At 37.2% G+C, this 22,669-nt stretch overlaps 1 protein-coding gene across 1 annotated transcript in view; it reads right to left on the bottom strand.

The window, feature by feature from the left end:
• Positions 1-22,669, bottom strand: part of OTOGL (otogelin like) — a 92,082-nt gene that overhangs the window by 53,997 nt on the left and 15,416 nt on the right. Inside the window, 15 exon segments of the mRNA XM_039571582.1 lie at positions 2,225-2,363; positions 3,609-3,716; positions 7,194-7,356; positions 8,019-8,071; positions 8,605-8,679; positions 9,748-9,913; positions 10,749-10,958; positions 12,747-12,871; positions 13,797-13,974; positions 15,597-15,720; positions 17,311-17,456; positions 18,875-18,921; positions 19,162-19,270; positions 19,953-20,078; positions 20,741-20,847. Of these exon segments, the coding sequence (XP_039427516.1) occupies positions 2,225-2,363; positions 3,609-3,716; positions 7,194-7,356; positions 8,019-8,071; positions 8,605-8,679; positions 9,748-9,913; positions 10,749-10,958; positions 12,747-12,871; positions 13,797-13,974; positions 15,597-15,720; positions 17,311-17,456; positions 18,875-18,921; positions 19,162-19,270; positions 19,953-20,078; positions 20,741-20,847 (1,876 nt within the window).

Raw genomic sequence — 22,669 nt, 5'->3', positions numbered from 1 at the left:
TGGCTTTAAAAGAGCTTTCATGATTACATCAAAAAAGCTTAAAATTGTGAGTTTAAAATGCTCAAACCCCCAATGGCAGGTGAAAAGAAGAGAAAATATTTTTATTGCATATTTTGAAGTTAATACTAATCTATTAAATAGGAATACTTGAGGATAAGAACTTAGTTATGCTGACCTTCATCTTTCAGGATATAGGAACGGAAGAGTCCATCCTTTTCTGTGCTTTAGGACCTCCTTGACAACCTACTAAAGTTAGTGGAAATACTTCAGTGGGGAGTTTGGAGTGTTTTTTAAAAGGCAGATGAGCATTGCAACAGAGCTCCTTCTCATTTGAGAATATTCTGATGGGTAATTTATCCCTCTAAACTCTTGCTTGAAGTCTGCCCCAAAGCAGGTAAAATATTTTTTCTGAGAAATATTACTATTAATTTTTCTGAGAATATTTTTTCTGAGGAAAAATTATCTTCTTCACAGAAGAGAACATGTCTGAGGGGCTCCAAGTGCACTGACCTTACAAGCCTTAATGAAAATGCTGAGCTGCAGGACTAAAAACCACCACAAACAGAGAAAAAGGCCAACACTTGTCATAGAAAGACATCAATTTTACTATAAAAGCAGAAGTCTATGAAATAAGTAAGTGGAAGAAACAGATGGCAACCAGTAAAAAGTTTGCCAGAAAAATAATCCCTTTTCTTGGGGGAAGAATGTAGCATCATCAAAGACAATAAAATAAGACAATAAGCAAGAAAATGGAAGAAAAAATATACTTAAATATTTTAAAGTAAGAAACTGTTTGACTTTATCATTCATATTTCGACTAGCAAAATGAAGTGTTTACATGATCTACACTGATAAACAAGGCATAGTTTCTCACCTTAAATGAGTTTGGGAAAAAAATAAAGCTTGAAAAGCTGGAAAAAGTCTGAGAACTCTGAAAAGCAGATCTATGTAGGCAGCATTTTCATTATTTGTGTCATGTTCACCTGAAGAATGGCCCATTGGCAGTGTGCCACATGCCTTATTATCTGGCTGTCAGCTTTATTCTTGGACGCCAAATGCTACCCATGGTTTGCTTCCAGATGGGTTCTTTCTTACACAGCAGAGTGACAGGTGATATTTGATTGTAAAAGCCAAACATTCCAGTATCATACTGAAGTTTGAAAAAGCAGCATAGATTTGTTTTACAAACCTCTCTTAATGAATGGCACAAGAATTAAGAAATTACAACCCAGCTTTCCACATCATCATACCGACAAGATGATTTTACAGGTAAAGTAACCCGTATTTTTTGCATCTTAAAGGAGGAAGGCTTGTACAAAGGTTCACGTATCTCTAAGAATAAGAGCTCTTTTATCATATATGATACATGCCAGGAGTTTGCTATGAGGTATTATTATCTTTTTCAAATCTCTCTATTTACTTTTTAAACACACTCAAAAATCTGGAACCAATGTATTTTATTTCACAGCTGTGAATACTCTACTAAAGCATACTTGAAATAAACTATTTGCAGTAGTTCTTGTTGAGAAACTACGCCTTATTCTTAAGGTTAGACAGTCAGGAAAATGAGTATTCTTCTAAACATACTACTGTAACTGAGAAGACAGTCTTAAAATAGCAACAATTGTAATAAACAATAGTGGTTTTAGTAAAAGACTATATTTTTTAATGTCAGTAATGGTATTTTTAAACAAAAAGCTAGCAATGTACTCAAAATGTGTGCTATGAGGAACATTAGCATGTAGCTGCCAGACAATTTCAATGAATGATTTCATTGTTGAATTATGAAATCATTGTGTTTGATATTATTAAACACATACAAACCAGATCTCATGCAGATCGTGTTCAAGAAGAATTTCAAGCAGCCTGAGCTCATCATTAGCCCTAGGCCAAGAAGGGCTTATAGATAATTATTAAATAAATCTATAGCTTATACCTACTTCTAGCAGTTTCTATAGTGATATTCTTTGTTCATTGTGACAAAAGCATGGTTAAGCTAAACCAGAAACCATTGATTTTTCTTTTTCTCTAAACCACATAGATATGCAAGAACACGCCCAGGTACCATTTTCAAACAGATGAGCACAAAATGTCATTTACAGATTCTTCTTTCACATCTGTTCTACATCTGCTTTCTTAATGTTTGTTTCTATAGCTAAACTCTTGATGTTCAAAATATTTGTTGCCTCATGGACACAAGAAAACTTACGACCAATCCTCTTACCTTTAGCAGGTAAGTTTGGCAGTCGCTGACATAATCATACTCCAGTCCATCAAAGGTGTAATAGTGTCGGTCTCCATAGACAGTGCACACAGCAGGACAGGGGTAACTGGTGCAGTTGAAGACGCCTCTCCGACAAACACTGCAAGGAAAACTAAAAATCAGTATCTCCTCGTAATGGCAGTCATTTGCTGTATATTTTCAAGAAAATGTTTTCTTGTGGTCTTTATTTCAAATCATACAGAAATTCATTAATAGAATAAAATTCTCAGACCTTGAAACAGAGAGCTATACTGTGGATTGCTTCTGAAAATACTGGTGATGCCATGGCAAAAAAAGTGTTGAACATTTTGCCATCAGCCCATACGTACAATAAAAATGCATTAAAAATAAATGCAAAATCTCAAACTTTGCATGGCTTATGCAAATATTTCCATCACTGTCTCCAATATAAATAAGGCACAATGCCACAACATGCTCCTTCATAAGACACCAATCATCTATTTTTTCTAAATTTTGATAAAGGTCTGCAAATTTTCGAAGGAAAATACTTCAAGTGCTACCTGTAGGATTTCAGGGTATCAGACATATATGGAATGAGTTTAAGAAATTAACACTGATATTTTGCAAGATTATTTTTCCTGTCAGCTACATTCAGTGGCTCACACAAACTTGTATGAAAGTAGTACTGGCATCCTCTATTTTTGCTTTGTGTACGTGTAAATGCTCAGTTGATTTGCCAGTGCAGTTTTTAACTGATCAAAAGCTGCCATGCCAATTTTTTTTTCATTATTAAATACACACTTAACTGGACATAGATATTTTGACTACCAAATTAGCGTGGATGAAGAACTGTTTTGTGCCCGCATGAATCAGGTAAATCTCCTTTAAAAATATGCTGGGTGCTAGCTCATTTTTCAATTCTAATGGAATTTTTTTTTCAATTTGCTCATGTTCTCCCTATACAGTCACTCATAGTAACTGGTAAATTACACTGCAAACCATCCAGTTCTCAAAGAAACAGACTATTTACTGCTGTCATACATTTAATATCTCTCTTTTTCTCCTTGGTTGTCTTTCATGATATTCTACTCTGCAAAATGCCACATGTCTTCATTTCAGAGACTAGCAAATATGTGTGGAATTAAGCATTTCTTCCTGACTGCTTTTTAACTTGGATACCTTCAGCTTCCTTTTTCGATCTGAAAAGGCACTCACTCCAAAGGCTTCCTACTTATCCAAGTCTATCAGTAAGCCTAATGAAAGCTATATCCTGTAACTATCTATAAACAAGCATATATAGTTTTGATGTTCAAAGTACATTTTCTGTATCAGTTTCACTTTGGGTCTAGATCCAGATGATTTGAAAGTATGCAAATGAACTCACCAGGTGTAACATGGAGTAGCTATCACTTCTCCTGACAGAAACTCCCTGTCTTTCCAGGTGCATGGGCAACTTTCAGGAATATAACATTTCCCTCTGTGCTCAGCCATCCTTCAAAATAAAAGAATTATTAAGATGAAAGAGTAAATCCACAAGAACATCAATATAACTGAATGTGTAGTGAATTGTTGAAACCCCAGCAAGGCCAACCAAACCAGTCTTCCATCCAGCCAAGGAAAATTGTTCCCTCAGCAAAAGCTGTCCAAATCAAATTATCTCCACTGTGCACAGCTGGAGACCTTGCCAAGCTCACTGCTGCAGCTCTCCTTCTATCTGGAAAGGGATATGTTGATGTGGGCAGCAACTCCCATGCAGGAGTGTAGCTAGTGTAGGTATTTCTCTCTGAAAACTGCAGAGCATCTGGGTACCATGCGAGCGGCTGAGCTGGCAGCCAGATTGCCCTTCCCTCTCTGCTGCTCTCTTGTCCTGCTGTGCCAGGAAAGCAGCTGGACTGGTGTGTCTGCTCCTCTGCACAGACAGCACCTGTCCTGTTCTGAGTGCAGAACAGTGAGCTGGCCTATGGCACCTGTTGCACACTTTATGAAGCACAGTGATGGAGGTTACTTGCCTACACAAGGGAAGCTGAAACAACCAAGGTTAAGAAAAACAGGCATTTAATGCAAAAAGCGTCAAATCTAATTAGATCAGTAAGTGACCCAGAGATATGGTCAAGCACATTTTTGCTATCTCATTTCCACCTATTTAGCAATGTTAACTTTTATAACAAAAATTGTGGTAGCCTGTTAACCCCCCGATTCTGCATGTTCCCCCTGTTCCCTCCCTAGCCTTGGCCACTCCCTCGGTTTCTCCCTATTTGTTCCTGTACCCCAACCCCGCCCAGGGACCGCCCCTGGGCCCCTGACAAAACCATCCGACGCCCAGACCACGTTGTCTCTCTACCTGTGAACATCGTGGGGGCAAGGTGTGATTAAAGCCATCTCAAACCCTCGTGAGAGACCCTTCTCTACCTTCTTTACCATTCACTACGTTGTAACGCTGCTGGCTGCCGGAGCCAGATCGCAGGGCTGTCCGAAACGGACTCCGGGATGCCACTGATGGCATGGCCCTAGGAAACCCTCGCTGAGCTGTCAGGCAGCAGCAGCCTGCTAGGCAGAGTCCAGCAGTTACAACAAAAAATGTTGCTGACACAACATTTCATCATAACATGTGGATCAAAGTACAATCTTGAGATTGTTTCACTGGAAGTTGAAAGGAATGTACAGCTTAGAGTTTTCTTCAGCCCATTACTAGTTCATTAAACAGCAATCAGCTTTAAGTAAGAGTCAAGTGTTCAGAAAACTTCTTAAGGATGGGAAAGCATCAGAACAGATGGCTTGGGATGGTACTTAGTCTCTGTCAATAGAAGCAAAAAGTCTCCCAAGAATAACATCGGTATTGCTGGTGCTGCCTAAAGATAGGAGATTAACTTAGCCCCATGAGGTCCTTTTCCGTACTACTCTGTGCTTCTGCAACTCAGTTTAGCTCCATATCTCTAGCTCAGTGTAAGGGTGACTTTCAGTGTATCTTTGGGTGATGAATTTAGTGTCATTTACTGTCATGGGCTGTTATATTATTCAATTTTTAAAGTATACCAGAGACTTTCAGTGTTTCTAATTCTTTTATCACCTCTTCAACTACTGACTAAAAGAATGAAAAGCTGTTGTGCAAGAGCTTTAACAACAGAAAATGTAAACCATTTTTACTTTAGGAAGACCATTTTTTGCATACTAGAGCCCATCCTTTCACGGGTTTCCAAAGAAAAGGGTTTCAATACCACGCACAAACTGCTCTACTTTATAAGCACCATAAATACCCAGGATGCTAGAATAAGGTGCCAGACTCCAGGAGAATTCAGGATTCCACCCCAAATTCTTAGATCATTCAGTCAAACAATGGGTAGTGGTAGAAATAAGGTGGCAAAGGAGAACCAAAGAGAAGAATGCCAACTTAAGAGAATTTTAAAAACTACATTACAGTAAAATGTCTCAAAACAAGTTTTTAATGACTTGTCCACTTAGATTTAATAGCAGGAGATATATGCTTAACATTTTCTTGCATAAAAAAAGAGACCTTCTTAAACTAATTTTTAAGATAATACAGCTGGCCCCTTCTTAGCTAAAACCATACTCACTTTCTGGAACCATGAGCCTGAAAGGCATAAGTTAGTACAATTTAACAACAAAGACATTACTAACCGTACTAAATATTATACACTTACTTTTCAACCTAATAGCAAAAAGAGTGTTTATTCTCTTATGTAATAAAAATAATTCATGTGTTTTACTCTACCATTTGAGAGAAATTTAGAAATTGGCTTGTTTGTACTCCTGTTATCATTTATATTTCAGAAAACAATCAAATAATACTCAGTTTGAAGTACTATGACTGTGAGAGCAAGACTTTAGCTCTGTTTTTTAACTTTTATTTTAATTTCTTCTAATTTTCAAATTAACTTTCATGTCAATACTGCTAGTTTATTTTCATGCAAACATTTCATGGCGATATTTCAGCAAAAATTTACTAGTTTATTACCTCTAAAAATTCATGCACTTTTTGTGTTAAAAATAATTTTTTATTCCTATAACACTAATGGTTCTGAAAGCTACCTTCTCAGTTGAGGTAGAGATTTTGGAGGACTACAGATCACCAGGCAAGAACTAGTGAAATCTTAAATAGCTATGCATGAAATCTGTACCTCCACCAGCACTTAGTCATCTATGAACATGACAAGGTGCTGGAAGGGGACTGGTGACGGTCTCATTTATACTCTGATCTGTGCACAACTGATACACTGTCAAGAGACCACTGGCTACACACACAGTGAAATAAAATGGAAAGCTGAGAAAAAAAAGGGAGCACTCCACCTGAGATGAGCAGCAATTACAGCAATTTGCACAGCATATTTGACTCCTCAATCTGCAAGTGCATGCAGGAGGTGTCAGGGGAGGGAATGGAAACAAATGGAGGGAGTGAGTGGTGGTTGCTCCTGACACAAACTACAACAGAAGTGTTTAGATTTTATGCTTGGGTTTGACCCTTGCCAATCTCAGCAGACTGTTTCCAGGCACCAAATACAAATGCACAAGCTGAGAAAACAAAAAAAGAAGAATGAGGGGAAATAGGGCAGAAACCTGCTCTCCCTGCCCCAGGCTGGGCATCAACATTGCAAGCCTGAGTTGAAATTTAGGTGAGAAAATGACTTGGGCAGCAATAAGCAGGAGGACAAATGGTTTTCATCAAAATTTTTTGTCACGTTTGCTTTCCCATTCAAATAAACTATACTCTGCAAGTGGTGGAAATCACCTCCTGTCCAGACAGTCCCAAATAGCAGCCAGTTGGACTGGGAGCAAGCTGGATAGCTGATGGCCTTTTAGCTGTTACTGTGTGTCTGCGACAATTTACAGAACAATAGTTTCAAAATTAGAGGTGTGATACCACTGGTATTTAAAAAGCAAAAAAAATATGCAGAGTTGAACTGTGGAAAATATGTACTTGGCTTGTGCTCCAGGTTGTTCCATCAAAGCTTACCCAGGGGGGCAAATGCAGCCACTTGCACAGGGTGGTGATGGGACACAGGAGAAGTTCATGGCAAGGTTTGCACAAGAGATCCCACAATTCACACCCGCTGCTGGCAACCCAGGCACAGGAGATCTGCAGTCATAGTAGATTTTTCCTTCAGGGCATATGTGAACTTCAAATGCAAAATGCAGGTTAGATAAAATCAACTGTTCTTTTACGCTGAAAGTTTTCTATTTGTTATTGTTCACAGTCCATTTATTTGCATACAAAGTGAGGTTTCATTACAGTTCGTATACGAATGCAATCTGAATAACAGTCTATAACATAATCTATATTACAGAGATATAAAATTAATATATGTTCTAATGTAAAAAAACAGTAATATTAAGCATCTGGGTGTATGCATCCTGGATCTGACACACAGTCCGTTCTTAAAGATGGAGCAATAATGCCTTAGAAAAAATCCTTACAAGTGGCATTCTAAATCCACTAGAAATACATTAAAAATCTACTTTCTAGAAATAAAAATCTTAAGGCTTCCTAAACATGGATAATGAGCCTAATTATAGGTATTCCCATGAGAACACAGACCTAGATGTCACATGCAATCATTTATTTCTTTTAATTTCCCAAGTGACTAAGTAGTACAATTTGTGCTACAGAAAAAGAGGAAAAAAACCCCAAGACTATTTGTGCTCCTAACCTCCTATTTTAAATACGTTGTAATGTAAAGTATCTCATATTTTAAATACATATGAGGAGAAAACCAAAGTACTATTCAATATCAAATTCTCTATTTGTGCAACTTTTATATGGGACAAGACTGTAAATTACCTATGTTTTCTGTAGTGGCTTCAATACATTTCACTGTTCCATTCAAACATTGACTAGAAAAGAAAAGGAAACCCATGTTTATTCAAGGGAAAAATGTTTTGTAGTCACCATGTTAAAAAAGATTATACAATTCAACCTAATTTAAACAACAGAAATCAGGAAGAGAAAGTGGATTAAAATCCAAAATCTTGAGTGCTGCTCAATATTTTGTTGGTATTTCCTAACTGCTGATCTGTAGTGAGGGCCTAAATTCGTAGTTTATGTACTACATTATTTCCTAACTTCCAGCAAAATAAAAAAAAAAAGGTGAATATGTCAATCCCCGTGAGAATGGAGGGCCAGGTGATTTAGGATGCAGGCAGTATAACACAAAACCTTATCCACCGTGGCTTACAGAATTTTCCAGGTACTTTGTTAAAATAATCAGATACATAATCCAGTTTATACTAGACTCCCTTTTTCTAAGTGTGCAAAAAAATCTTGATACAATAAACTTTCAATATACATGAAAACAATTCTCAAACCACTTAAAGTAGCATCCAAAGTGTGACACAAGAAAAATAAAACTCTTGGCACTCAAACCTACCAGGAGCCTGTTGGCATAGGAAGGATTTCTCCAGGCTGGAGGGCTTTGCCTTTGTAATGACAATGACAGCCAGATCTGTTAAAAGAATATTCATGCATTTAGATACAAAAGCAAGATGAAATGGGATTTAAGGGCCATCTATTTATCAAGCTATTATGATAAGCAGGACTTATCACATAATAACATATAACATAATTATTCATTAACTCAGTCCTTATATGTACAGTATTCTTTGAAAGACAAAAACTTAAAGACGACAGTCAGACTGTATTGAAGTCAGTGGTAAAACTCATATCATCTTCAGCAAAGCCAGGATTTTCCTCAATCTCTCTACTTTTAATTTGCTGTTTCTGTGCATTATTCTAATAGAAAGAACTTCTTCTCAGTTATGGGAGTAGAATGGCAACATGCAGTTCCTGCTTAAAGTGTTGCTAAAATCATGAGATAGAGCAGTTATTATACAAAATCCACTAACTCTGTCTGTGATAAGAGCCAGATGGGTTAGAAGCAGCAACAGAATTACCTAGAAACCATGCAAAAATATGCGAGTAAGAAGCTAGTTCACACTCTTGAATAATTTGAAACAGTCTTTATCCCTACAGTATGAACTTTACTGATCTTTCCAAAATATATTTTGCAACGAACAGAAATTAACTACCCACGGTGATAAGCTGAAAAATTTTGGTATGCAACATACAGAAACTATTTCCTCTCACTGAACATTTCCTCCCATTAAACTGAAGAGGTTTGTATTGTGAGACAGAAAAAAGACACTTCTAGCTGCTCTTTCCATACTATCCCTTACTTTATATATTGCTGCTTTATAGATTCCTTCTCATTTTTTTAAGTGTTACTAACAAGGTTTTCACATGAAAATGCTATTCCATGGATTAAAAAAATTTCATTACCCTTCTCTAAAGCAGTTTGATATATCTGGTCTGAAGTGCAGTGTATGTGTGTACGTGCAGTAACAGGTGAGGCCCCACTATTGATTAGTGAGAAAGAATAAGAAATCTTCACATATTGTTTGTTATCTTCTCTAGGCAGTCTACATCTTAAGGGAAATAGCAGAAAAGCTACTTTAAATCTTGCTGGAAAGAGGAAAATATGCCCATACATAAATTCTATTTTTTTATTACTTACATTGATACACAAAAGTTGACCGACTCTTCAAAATACTTCCCATCAGGACAATTACATCCTTCTGCACAGTCATCAGCACAGATATTTGCCATAGAAAGTGAAGCACAGGAATGTTTACAAAAAGAAGAGCACTGATGATAAAGCATACCACTATGACACATCACAGCTGGAGGAAAGAGAGGGAGAAAGAAGGGAGAACAGCATAGTCTTAAAATGCGAAAAATAAAAAAAAAGCAATATATCATGTAAGTTCAAAAAAAGCAAATCAAAGTGGTCTCTTGTTCCACTGGGTTTAATTGAAAAGCATGAGAAAAACATGCTGTTTTACCAATTTCTTAAGTTAGACATGTTTAGATTCAGGTGGGTTTGTGTTAAAATAATTCTTTGACTGGAATAGTCTGTTTAGTAAATAACTATATTCTTTCTATGTGTTAAATTGGGCATCTATCTAATAATCCAGGCATCCAAGAGAGAAAGAATGGTCCAGCTAAGGCTAAGGCATTGCTGTATGGCTTAGAAACAGAAATACAGGAGTTGGACTTGGATAACCCTTGTGAGTTCCTTCCAGCTCAGGATACTTTAAGATTCTGTGAAATGCCATGTTTTAAATCATTATGGTATCCTACTTGTCAAATCACTGCCCACCCTGCTCTGCCCACCCTAGAGAGCCCCTGCCAGCCAAGCTCCTTATGGAATGGCTCCATTCCTGCCACTCCCTAACTACTTTATCTTAGTAGGGGCTTCCATATGACTTAGGGGTTCAAAGAAGGAATTCCATTTCTCTCTGTGACCAACAGAAAGGGCAGGGACTCCCTGTTAGGCAGGTCAGGGGCCCCAGCTCAGATGCCTAATGTAAAGGCTATTATCATTCTCCCCTAGTACATCATTGGTGCAATACCAGTTTCCAGGAAAAAGCCAAACCCTGTATTTTGTGGAGTGAATGAAATTTTTAGACTTTTGCACATTTCTAAAAGATATTCCATTACGGAAACGTTACTCACCACAGTAAGAGATGTGGGATCTGAAGTCAACGATGACACCGTGCTTGCCGCAGACATAAGCATAGTGTGCCAAAGCGTTGCACAAACAGCTGCTTCCACATTTGCACGCGTCAAAGCGGCAGAGCTGGTGGTATAACCCTGGACTGATGTACGCATGGCAGGGAGCAAAAATGTCTTGGTTGATGATATCACAGTGAGATGCGTACCCAGCTAAGAGAGGGTGACATTGTTTTAGCCAGATCCATTTTAATATAACAGTTAGTCAAATGAATAGCATGGAATATTTAAGCCAAACATAGCCAGCTGTGCAATAAATCCTTGCATTCAATGTCATTCTGTAAAATTCTATAGTTTAAAATAGATATTACAAGCAACTCCCACAACAGTAAACTCCACTTAAGATAAAAATAACTATACCAAAAAAGTTATGCCTTCCTCTACTAACACGGAAAATTTAAATGCCAAAATAATATATTTCAAAAGAGTAATTAAAAGTCCCCAAAGCTTGGGATATGGTTTTCCTACTTGACATTTCATTTAGCTTTAACATCAACAATGGCCATGTACTTTTTGGCATGTGGTCTCAGGAAGTATTACAAAGCAGAGCTTGAGGGCATGCAAATCCCAAGTTGGCCATACACCTTCTAACAGCAGCAAATCCTCCTCCAGCCCTCCAGCCACTGAAACAGACTACCACCAGAAGTGGTAAAATAGCTAAGGAACACTGTAGTGTGGATTATATTTAAAGAATGCCCCTACCCATCAACCTCCACGTTCATTTCCATGTACACACATTGACAGAAGACTTTCACATTTTATGGAGTCTCTCAGTAAACTAGATTCAAGGACTGAACTTGACTTGGCTGGAAATTAACCTGACAAAATAAGTTATCAAACAAACAATAATTTATTTTTTTTAGTTTCCTCAGATCAATATCATCTCACACCTGGAAAAGATGCCTGTGCTTGTAGCATGGTGTGGATCACTTCACTCTCCACTGCTCTTTCACAGTGATTATTAGAGGATCATGGGGAAGTTCGGGCTTGAAAGGACCCTCAGAAAGTCATGCACTTCACCCTCCTGCTCTAAGCAGCTTATGTTTATGTCAAACATCCCCTTCACTGAGATAGCACAGAACTGAGGGTGAGGCACAAAGGCTCTGAGCTGATCTGACTGAGAGATACTGCTTTAGAAGACAGACCATGAGGAAAGCATAAAAACTCTTAGAATGCCCCACATTGTTAGAGGTTTATTGTTATTCTAGGCTTGCTTCAACAGGCTCTAAATATGGATAAATCCCACATCTTTAGTGAGATCTGATGTCTGAAACACTAAAAACATTAGACTACATTCTGTCAGAATTGGCAACTACAGTCTACCCATTGTCTTCATTAATTGAAAAGAACAGCAATGCAAAAAGGAGACAGTGAAAGTTCAACACAAGCCATAGGCATGCCAACCAGCCAAAACTAAATCTTTACTCAGGAATCTGAACAAATCCAAGGCTCTCATATTGCCTGCACCAGTTTTTGTCAGAGAACATAGATGGAGGATAAAGAAACTTTTAATACAACAAGCAGCAAGAAGCCAAAGACAGGATGTTTGACCTGAACACTGTCTCCTGTACTTTCTTTATCAATCTACAAACATGCATCACATCTTTCCTCTCAACTGGCATAATTTACAGGACCATAGACAGCTAACACTCTACATGTGTAGTAGACAGCAGAATTTAGTACTCACAGCAAGTACTTCCAGCACTAAATGACCAGCTATCTTTTATTTATCAAGTACTCGCTTCAATTTACATGCTAAACATATGGAAAGAACGGTCTTTGCCAAAAAAAAAAGAAAATTAAAAGAAAAGAAAGTGCACATCTAAACCTGGAGCTGAAATACATGAAATACATGTATGTGAAACTTCTTCACAGAGAAAACAGAAACTATCCCATAATAGTAAGATACAGCTAATTCCAGATTCCCATGTGAAAACATACCATTTTGCTGATTAACGTTGCAAGGATCAACCACAGGAATATTGATAGGCATGGAGCAAGCTGAGGAAACCTTCCATGCATTGGCATGAAGTTGTGGGGTCCCTTCTATCATCCCTGCTGGAGATCTGAAAAGGAAAAGATCAACACTGCAAGCATCCTGCTGACCTTAGGGACTACATGGGCGAGGATGCAAGTTCATTAAAAAGGCTTAGATGCATAGTCACATTGAACAGTCAATGTGCCAAAAGAATTTCCGTCTGTCAGGTACAGAAGAAGAGAGGGCATGTGAAACTTTTTCCTCAATATTTAATTCATGTGAAAATGCTCCTGCTCTCAAAGTCTGCCTTCACTTATGCTTAATTCAAGTACTCTGGAATCAGTGGGAAGATGCATTAGAGGAGATTTGGCCTTTATCCCAGTACATAAATGGAGTGAAATGTCAAAATTTGATCTGTTAGCCAATTTTGGAGTTCTAGAGCAGGGCTGTTTGCATTTTGATGTTGGTTTGCACCAAGTATTTCAAAAGCATTTATTAATGCCAGACAAGTTTTGTGACATTATAGCTTGAGGAACTTTGGAGAAAATAAGGTTAAAAAGTAAGGAAAGTGTGCCCTTCTAATTCAAATATTCCTGTGGTTCAGAATTACATTTTTTTACATTAAAACTTGATGTGGGGAGGAAAATCGAGCAGTAGTGAACCTTGTGAGGATGATGCAGCTATTATCACCCACTCTTTTTCTCTGTGCTCATGTATTTGCTCTGAAGGTAAGGGAGCAACAAGAAAGAAGAAAGTGCATTCAAGTAATATTATCATCCAGTAACTTCTACAAATAATGTGGTAGCTTTCTATAATTTCTTAGCAAAACATCTTAGAATGCCTAAATTTGTGACTTTGATATTTTGAAAAGAGACTACCATTTTAATTAAGACATTTTATATTGGTTATTTTAATGGTTTGTGCATGTTAATGAAATTAAATAATCAGATTATGTTCAACAAAACTTTTCACTTGTTATTAAACACGATATAAATGTACAACACACAACTCACAGAAAATCATCCCTTAAATTTCCGTTGTATGTTCCACATAGTCCTAATGTTCTTCTCTTCCATCTGACGTCAACTTGAACATAGATCCTTTCTCCATCTTTAGCAAACAGTATCTTCAAACCAAAACTAGTTTTCAGTTGAACAAAGAAAGAAGATATATTCTGAATTTCAATAGCCCCTGAACACAGAAAAAGAAGAAGGTAAACAAAGTCACTGAAACACAACTTCCAGGTTGTACTGATTTACCCACTAAAAAAAAATTTTTTTGAAAACTCAGAAATAAAATTAGAAACTATGCACAATCTCACCATCAGACAAATATCCTCACCCATTCTCCATCTGAGCTTATTTCCAGTAACAACACAAATCAGGAATTCCAGCTACTGTTGACAGTAAAAAAATCTCACACCTTTCTGTACCTGTGAGTTATCTAGAAACCATGTGTGCACCTCTATTTGGTTTTTTTATTTTAGAAGAAGGCAATGCAACTGCAGGCCTCTGGCAATGAGAAGACAAGACAAAAAACTCTTTGTTTCTTAGTCTCCAGTGATATTAAAACACTAATTTACAGATCTCTGTAAAGTGTATTGAATCTTTGGATAGAAGGTTCTGTCTTACCACTATTGACATGACATCAGTACAGCTCCTTCCTTGGACTGTATGTGAACTGAGCCCCTATCAAATTCCCAGCTTTCCTTCCCAGCAAATCCATTATGTGAGGAAACTGAAATTTCACTGTCACAGTATTCATTTGCTATACATTGTGGGGCTACTTGCAGCTGGAGGATTAAAGTAGATCTACTTGATCTACCTTCACAAGCAGCCTCTATGCATGCACACAAACAGACTCAGGCACATAAACCAAGAGAAGAAGATAAAATCCTTAAAGATGTCCTTAGGTGACCAGACTTACTAGATACACACAATTATCAAGAATGTGACACTAAAATATTTTTCATAGATTATATTTGTTGCAGACTCTGGAAAGAGGCAAGAAAGTGAATAGGGACTGATTCAAAAGAAATAAAATGGAGTTACAAATCAAATTATGAAGCAGAACTGTCAACATAGAGCTATGAAACTCATTTCCACAGAAAGTTGTGAATGCCAAAAGAAGAACTGTGACTGGACAAATTCGAAGAAAAGACAAAGCTGCCACCACCAGCACAGGACTCCCTAAACTCCATTTTGTTGAAGGCTGGGTAAGAACTTTACTCTCACTTTCCTCTTTCAGAAAGAGACTAAAAATCCAGTAACTGGTCAAAATAAGTTTCAAAATTTAGCAATGTAATTTCTACCTTCAGTGCTTAATTTTATAACATGCTTTTAGGGCTGGTTTGTTTTACTATCCTTTCCAAAAATGTTAAATAAGTTGTCTGAAATCACAAAGTAAGTCAGCAGTGAAACCAATACAAATCCCATGGAGCACATGGATTCTATTCCATTCTATTTAGTCAAAAAAGCTTTAAACAATCTAGACCTTATCATCAAGGTCTCTTCACCTCCTTTTTTTTTCTCACCTCCTTCCCCCTAAACACAAACAAAATGAATGGAATTTCTAGGTAATCTGTTAGATAAGAAATGCAAACAAATGAGGGCATATAGAAGAACTGTTTCACAGACAATAAAAGTAAATTTCTATAATTATTATTAAAGTTCCAAGAAGTAAATTATTGTATCCTTTTATAAGTTATGTTTAAAGAAATTCCCTTTTCATAGACCGATATTACTAAAAAGTTTTGGAGCATATAAGGGACAGAATGTGAAGTCTGGTAAAATTCTTCTCCATACACTTCTTACCATTGAGATTAAAAACTTGGTTAGGGACAGTTTGGATTTGACCATATCTTGTGATGGTTACTTGGTTCCTCGCATCATCTTCAAGAACTAGTGTTACAGACTCAATGCAGGCGTGGTCAAAGTTCTAAGTAGAAACAAGTTTCACCATCAGAAACAGGCAATGACGTTAATATTACCATGGAAAACAGAACCAAACAAACGGGGGCAGGGGGACAATCATACAGAAAGGAAATATCAGAACTGTCATCAGGTAAATCAGTTGTAAACTATGGCTCAAAGCATTAAACAAAGCACACAAAATTAAATGTACAACATAATACAACATTGCTTATGTGTAATCTCCATATGGCAGGAGAATGCACTTTCGTTATCATGGCGGTCTTATAGTAAGAGGGCAGAGGTCCCCAGGTACTGATACTGGGTTCAAAATTCCGTATTTGCACGGCCACCCTGGGTACTGCTCATTGATGGATTAAGCAGTGGTAGATCAAGAGTCAGATCCTGTCTAAACCAAGCTGCTGCAATCAGAACACAAATGCAGCAATGCAGGAAAAAGAAACTTTGGCGCACATGAAGGTGTTTCTCACCATGAAATGTAGTGATGATCTCTGATTACAGACAAAAAGGATATAAATTCTCCAGTATTATATTACAATAATTTATAAATATCTGACTGTTGAAAAATGGTGACCTATAAACTATGTCACACACATCATTTTAGTGTGCAATCCAGGCAGAATTCATGAACTTAAATACAGGACAAAAACCCACACAGAATTAGCTGACACCAAGCATCTTGTGCTCCCTGGGGACCCCTCTGTTTTCATACAGAAACTTTTCAAGGTGCCTAGAGTTGTACAAAGGGTTATTACCAGTGGAAATCTTGTTTCTCAGTGGCTACCTAACCAACCATTTCATGCTTGAGGCCACCTGAAATGCAGAAACAGTTGTCTCAACACCTATGCAGGAGAAGGAGGTGCTTACAAAAAAGGCAGAGAGGCACCAGCTCATAATAATCAAGCTTTTGAAGGAAGGACATGAGAGACGGTCCCATAGTAGGACATTGCTCTCTGCTGAGGAGTTCAGACATCCCTGTCCTCAGCACATGGGCAGCTGTGAGTCACACTCTCAAAGCCCCTTCTCCTGAGAGCCTAATAGCCTCATTAAATCCATTCTCACAGGTAAGTACTTTTTATAAGCACCTTTATTCCTAAAGCCTGTTTTTGAATGTCTACCAAAATATTTTCAAACAAGTATGTGTGGTGACTAATCTCATAGATTTCTAAAAGGCATTGTTCCAACAAATTAAATATGTTATGTTATGCTATATCAAATAAAAATCCAAAGCTACAAAAAAATAAAAGTCTTGCCTAAATAGTGATGTATTAAACCTACAGTGTTGCCAACAGCAGCTTTTCCAAAGCCTGACATCTGTTGGTACCATAACTAAAGGTGTTTATACAACTTTAATATGCATAAATGAGTAACTCTTTAGATTGATCTCACTAAAGTTGCAACAGCTTTTCCAAAGGGCAATACAACATGTAGCAACACAAACAATTACAAAAAAAAAAAATCTGTGAAATTGTTTCAGTTTATATTTTCTATTTAACATAACCAAGTAGTTTACAGTAGAACTCCTAGAAGATTGCTTGAAATATGGATGGACTCGTTTTTTTCAACATTAAAAAAAAAAAAAAAAGAAATGGCTTACCTGTCCACAAGGTGCTTTTTGTAAAGTGATTGTGAATTTGTTTTTTCCAGTGCCTTTTACCAAAATGTACTGGCAAATCCCAAGAAAGGTAAAATGACGTCCATCAAATGTTGTGAAATGAGAGCTGCCTGTGATGGAGCACTCAGCTTGAGAGAAAAAGGATAAAGAATGTTCACTTCCACAAGAATGTATCATTAGTCTGCAAACTATTTAAGAGAGAAAAAAAAACCTTTCTCCTGATTTCTAAGCATATAACCCAGGCTAACTTTAATCTATGTAGCTATAATGGCATTTAGAAACAAATTATGCTAGAGACACCTATTTCCAACAGATACCATCTCATAAAGAACACATCCATGTGCAGCATCTTTTGGTTCTAAATAGATGAGATGCCTTTGACGAAAATACAAAAGACTTTTCTCTTTAATACTTTATAAATAAAAATTTACTTATTTACTTTATTTATCTCTTTATTATTCAGAAATATCCTAGAATCTTCTTTTTTTTCCCATGACTCAGCATGAAAGAGGACAAGCCTCTTTCTCCATCCTTCTAGGTATTATGGCACTGCTTGTTACCACAGGTATGAAGAAGATGCAGGTTTCAGTGTCTGTCCTCAGGGCACACCTTTTTGGGTTTTTTTTCCGTTCAAATCAGGAATGCACAGCAGAAGCAAGTCTCCAGCTCATCCCCACTTACTGCACTTTCAATCACACCATAGGGTAGCATCAGAGCACATGAGCTAGATTCATTTTAGCTGCAAGAGGTGCTCTGTGGGAGCACATCTAACCTGCTCCCACTGCTAACAGCAACTCAGTTCCTAGGGCCAGACCAAAATAGTCGTAATTAACCCCCCATGTCTGCACACAACACACACAGGACATAGAGAGTGGTTCTCAATCTCAATTGTTTTACATGACAGATCCACAGTGTCAAGCCTTGCTTAGAAATTGTTAAGCCTTATTACCTCATTCAAAGAGGGCTCCATAATTTGTAAAAAAATCTCTCTTTCAGAAACTTCACAATATAATCTTGTCTGAGGTACAGAACTATCAAGGAAGTTTCACCACTTGCCTGCTGCATGTTCCTCTGTGTAGCTCATTACAGAGACATGCTATCTTTAAAGATAAGGATCATTATTCAAACATGAACTGCTATTACGAGAGAAAAAATCCAGCACACAGCATCAGAATGATGGTTTTCTTATTACGTACATTAAAGTTGCACCTAGCAGTGAGGAGATCCTTATACCTGGCCCAGGTACTGCACAGGCAATAAAAACACACCATCTGTGGCAAATAATACTGAGCATAAACAAGAGATAGAAAACAAGAGGTGGATGTAGCACACTGAGGTAGGGAAGCAAGTGGGAAACTGCAGGGTGAGTATTGTCAGGCAATTAACAGCTTCATTCCAGCTGGCCCACAGCTACTGTCAATATCCATCTGCCTAATCTTTCCTAAATTAGCATCCAAAAGTCTTGGGTCATATATGGTTCTGTTGTCTTCAGAAAAGTTTATAATTTTTGTTATGAAGTGAAAAAAGAGTAATGAAATACAAATACCTGGACAATCATGATCAGTGCAGTTCCAAATGCCACCAACACAAACACTGAAAAGAAAAATCACAAAACACAGAAATAGTGTTCTGATCTCTAGCAAAATAAGTAGCTTTGAGTTAATTAATATACCTTGAATTCACACAGAATAACCTGTATATTTTAGTGATACACAGGCCTCAGACTGTAAAACATAGATGGTAACTATTATTTAAAATGTAACTGTGACTACGATATTAAACTAACTATGGACAGTAGCCACAGAGAGATGAAACACACAGGCTTTCACATACCAGTTGCTACATTCTTGTTCAATCTTTGAGCCTACAGGAAAAGCAGTTCCATGATAAATACAAGGACAACTTGACAAAGAGATACAAGTTCCATTTTCCATAATGAGACCTATTGGGAAAGAAGTTAATAAATGAGATATAAAACAAATTAACAAACTCCAGATCACTGCACTTCCCCATCTGACTCAAACATTCCAATCTGCCAGAAGGTGATGTCATCAATCTTAAACAAGGACCAGCAAAAACAGTTGCCCAGTGAGTGCAGAGAGCTCAGAGTGAAGCTCCCTAAAAACAAGTTTTCACTCTGAATCATTGGTTTATGAAAAATCTCTGACTTAAGCATGTAGAACTACACAGACTCAAAAATGAAAATATTCTGAAATCTCATTATCTTTAGTCCATCTAGAACTAGGATGGTTCATAGTCCAGTCAATAATTTTTATTCAGTACAGGTCTCAGAAACTTTAGTTTCTTGTACAGAGCATGACACATTCTCTTTAAGCAAAATTTCTATAGATTTTTGAATAATTCAAATAAAGGAGACTAAATCTGTGCAGTATCTTACTGCAGGAAGCATTAGTAATGGCTCCATATTTTAACTGATATTGCATGCTGGGGCAATAGCACAGAATAAAGGACAGAATCACAGTGACAATGATAACAGCTCCGGCAGAATTTACAATATTCATAATTTTCAGGCTTTAATTTTAAGCACAGTCTATATAGACTTCATTACGATATTGGATACTAAGTTTACATGTATTTTTTGAAATAATATTGATAATATTTACCATCTGGACAGTAACAGCCATCTAAACAGTGCAGGTTGCTGCCAAGACAATCTTTTTCAAATGTGCAGGTTGGTGGACAACAACTGATACAGTCACGGTGAACAAAGGTGTCTTCACACTTCTCAGCTAAAAAAACCCCACGGTATATTGAACATTAGTGCAATTTCTCTTTCCATGCTAGAAAACCCATTTCTGTCAAATAAGCATTGTGCAGCTCCTCTGGTATAGGTAGTTAATCAGATCAAGTACAATGAATGTTTTGGAGGAGGTTTAACTGATTAACTATGGTGAAGCTCTCATCAATACTTAAGTCTTTCTTCAGCAAATCTTTATAGCATCTCTCCAAAATAAGTTATAGCCTTTGTGACAGGGAAATGTGCTCATATCTCAGCCAGTTCAAAGCCTTGTGCATGAGACTGAGCTGCAATTGATGGGTGGTAGTGATAATAAGAAGGAGCTGCATTAACTGCATTAATTGTGTTATAGGGCCAGTAGAGGCTGAAAGATGTTTGTTCTTTGTCCTAGAATATGATCAGCGCACATGATGTTTCAAGCAATCCACAGACACATGAATTTTGTAAGGATCTAAACCATACCACAATGGAATTAAAATATTCCTCTAGCAAGTCATGGACTTCATTGTTTGCCAGCAAGAGTGAAACTGGCTGATCAACTTGAGTATCAGGTTTGAGTTCTACAGAGACAAATGTTGCCAAGATGAAATTATTTGAACTGAATACATGGGATAGCTCAAAGGTCACACAGTATGCTTTATTAAAGAGTCTTACTACAGGCAGGAAAGTCATCCCTCCAGTCCCGCACCGGGGACCCAGCGTGAGAGCATGCTCTAGCGTACTCTGTCACTGCCCTGCAGTATGTTTCATCATCATCCACTCTGAAATGACAAAATAAGAGAGTAATCAAGGAACTTAAATCCCATCTACGATTCCTGCCATGTGACATGGCACAGGATATTTCACACATAGCTGACACCACTTGGTCATAAAAAACACAGGGAAAATGTAAAAAGGAGCAAGCTACACTGAATACACCATTGTGGTTTTGTCATTTGATCTCACAAAAAGTTATTTCATTTTAATATTACTACAATGAACAAAACCACTAATCTATTATTTTTAAAAAGTGTCGCTTATAGTGAAAGAGAAACAGGACCTTTTCGTGAAGACAATGGACAACTCAAGAGTCTCAAGATCCCCATCTCAGGCCTCTCCCTCCTGCATGATGTAGAAACTCTGACCTACACTGATAAAAGACATTCTGGTTCAAGTAAGAATTTCAAGTCTCCAATTGCCTTGAACTTCGATGACAAGAACCTTATTAGTCGACTCCTGTTGTGCTGAAATTCTCAGAGCCAGAATATCCACTGAATACCATGGACAGGCTCAGGGATTTACAGCACAACCTTGGGCAAGGACAAGATTTCTGTCTTAGTCTATACAGAAGAAGCTGTATGGTGGATTTTTACCAGAATCAAGTAAAAAGACATTCATTAATGTTTAGGCAAGTTCAAATTTTATTCAGATGTAAGACACATATGGTGAAATACCACCAAACTTTTGTTACTCTGAAAGCCGAACAACTCATATCATTCACTGTGGAAGATTTGATGCCAAAATTAACTAGTCATAACATGACATTTCTATTATAAGCATGTTTATGACAGATCAACTAAATTTGCTTCTCAGCACACAAGATCATGCTTTCAAAATTATCATTTTAAGAACGTGTTTTACTGTGTTTGTATTCTGCTTTCAACACATCTGTTATCAAATCAAACTCCACTATACTCTTTGTTACAGTGATCAGAGTCTCTCCAACTCTCCTTATCTAATCCAATTAAATGGGTCTTAATAGAAAGAATACTTGGCCTATACTATGGCCACACAAAGGACTTAATAAACTGATACTAAGCCACAAGAAAAGAGGTCTCTTTTATAAACAAAATAAGCCTAAATTAATGAGGTTCTGAGACACAGAAACTTCAAGGTTTTTAACATTCACAAAATTCACATCAACACACATCAGATTGTTGACAAAAATCCAACCCTCCTTAATACCACAGCACTGATTCAATATCCTATTTTAAAAATTTGGGTTTTGTTACTCTTCAAAAGTTACAGTAAACTCATGTGTTACAAAGAGACCATACAGAGGCAACTCATCTCTTTTCTGAGCAATGTTTGCCTACAAACACAAATTCTTCCATCTTGACCCAATGGTAAATCAGAAAACTAAACATTCATCAAGAATTGAACTAACAAGTTTTAATGGATTATACTGAGTGATCCTTATGTTTAGTCTTTTGATCCTTTCTGTATGTTTTTGATTAAACCGGTGATACTCTGAGAATTATATACTCTGGTAAATATCCTCCTATTTGTGACAACTACATCTTAATTTGAAAACCTTACTAAGAAGAAAGTGGCACATTGCTCAATTATCTATTCTATTACTGGAGTACAATCTTAACTTGAATGACAAGAACTAATCAGGAGTCTGGAGAGCTAAGGGAAAAATACCAGGTTGCCTACAATGCCAGCAGCTGAGGGGGTGTGACTCCCACCAAAGCAAATGAGAGTTGAATTTCTTTTGCCAACTCTGAATTTAAGTATATGGAACCATTTTGTAAAAATTCTACTAATTTGAATGATAGTGGTTACTCATAAAAAAACAGTCCAGCTGTGTCTGACAAATGG

This window comes from Corvus cornix, chromosome 1A (genome assembly GCF_000738735.6).
Source record: "Corvus cornix cornix isolate S_Up_H32 chromosome 1A, ASM73873v5, whole genome shotgun sequence".
Classification (NCBI taxonomy): domain Eukaryota; kingdom Metazoa; phylum Chordata; class Aves; order Passeriformes; family Corvidae; genus Corvus; species Corvus cornix.
Note: the sequence above shows the minus strand (reverse complement) of the source record. Positions and strands in the feature narration are given on the sequence as shown.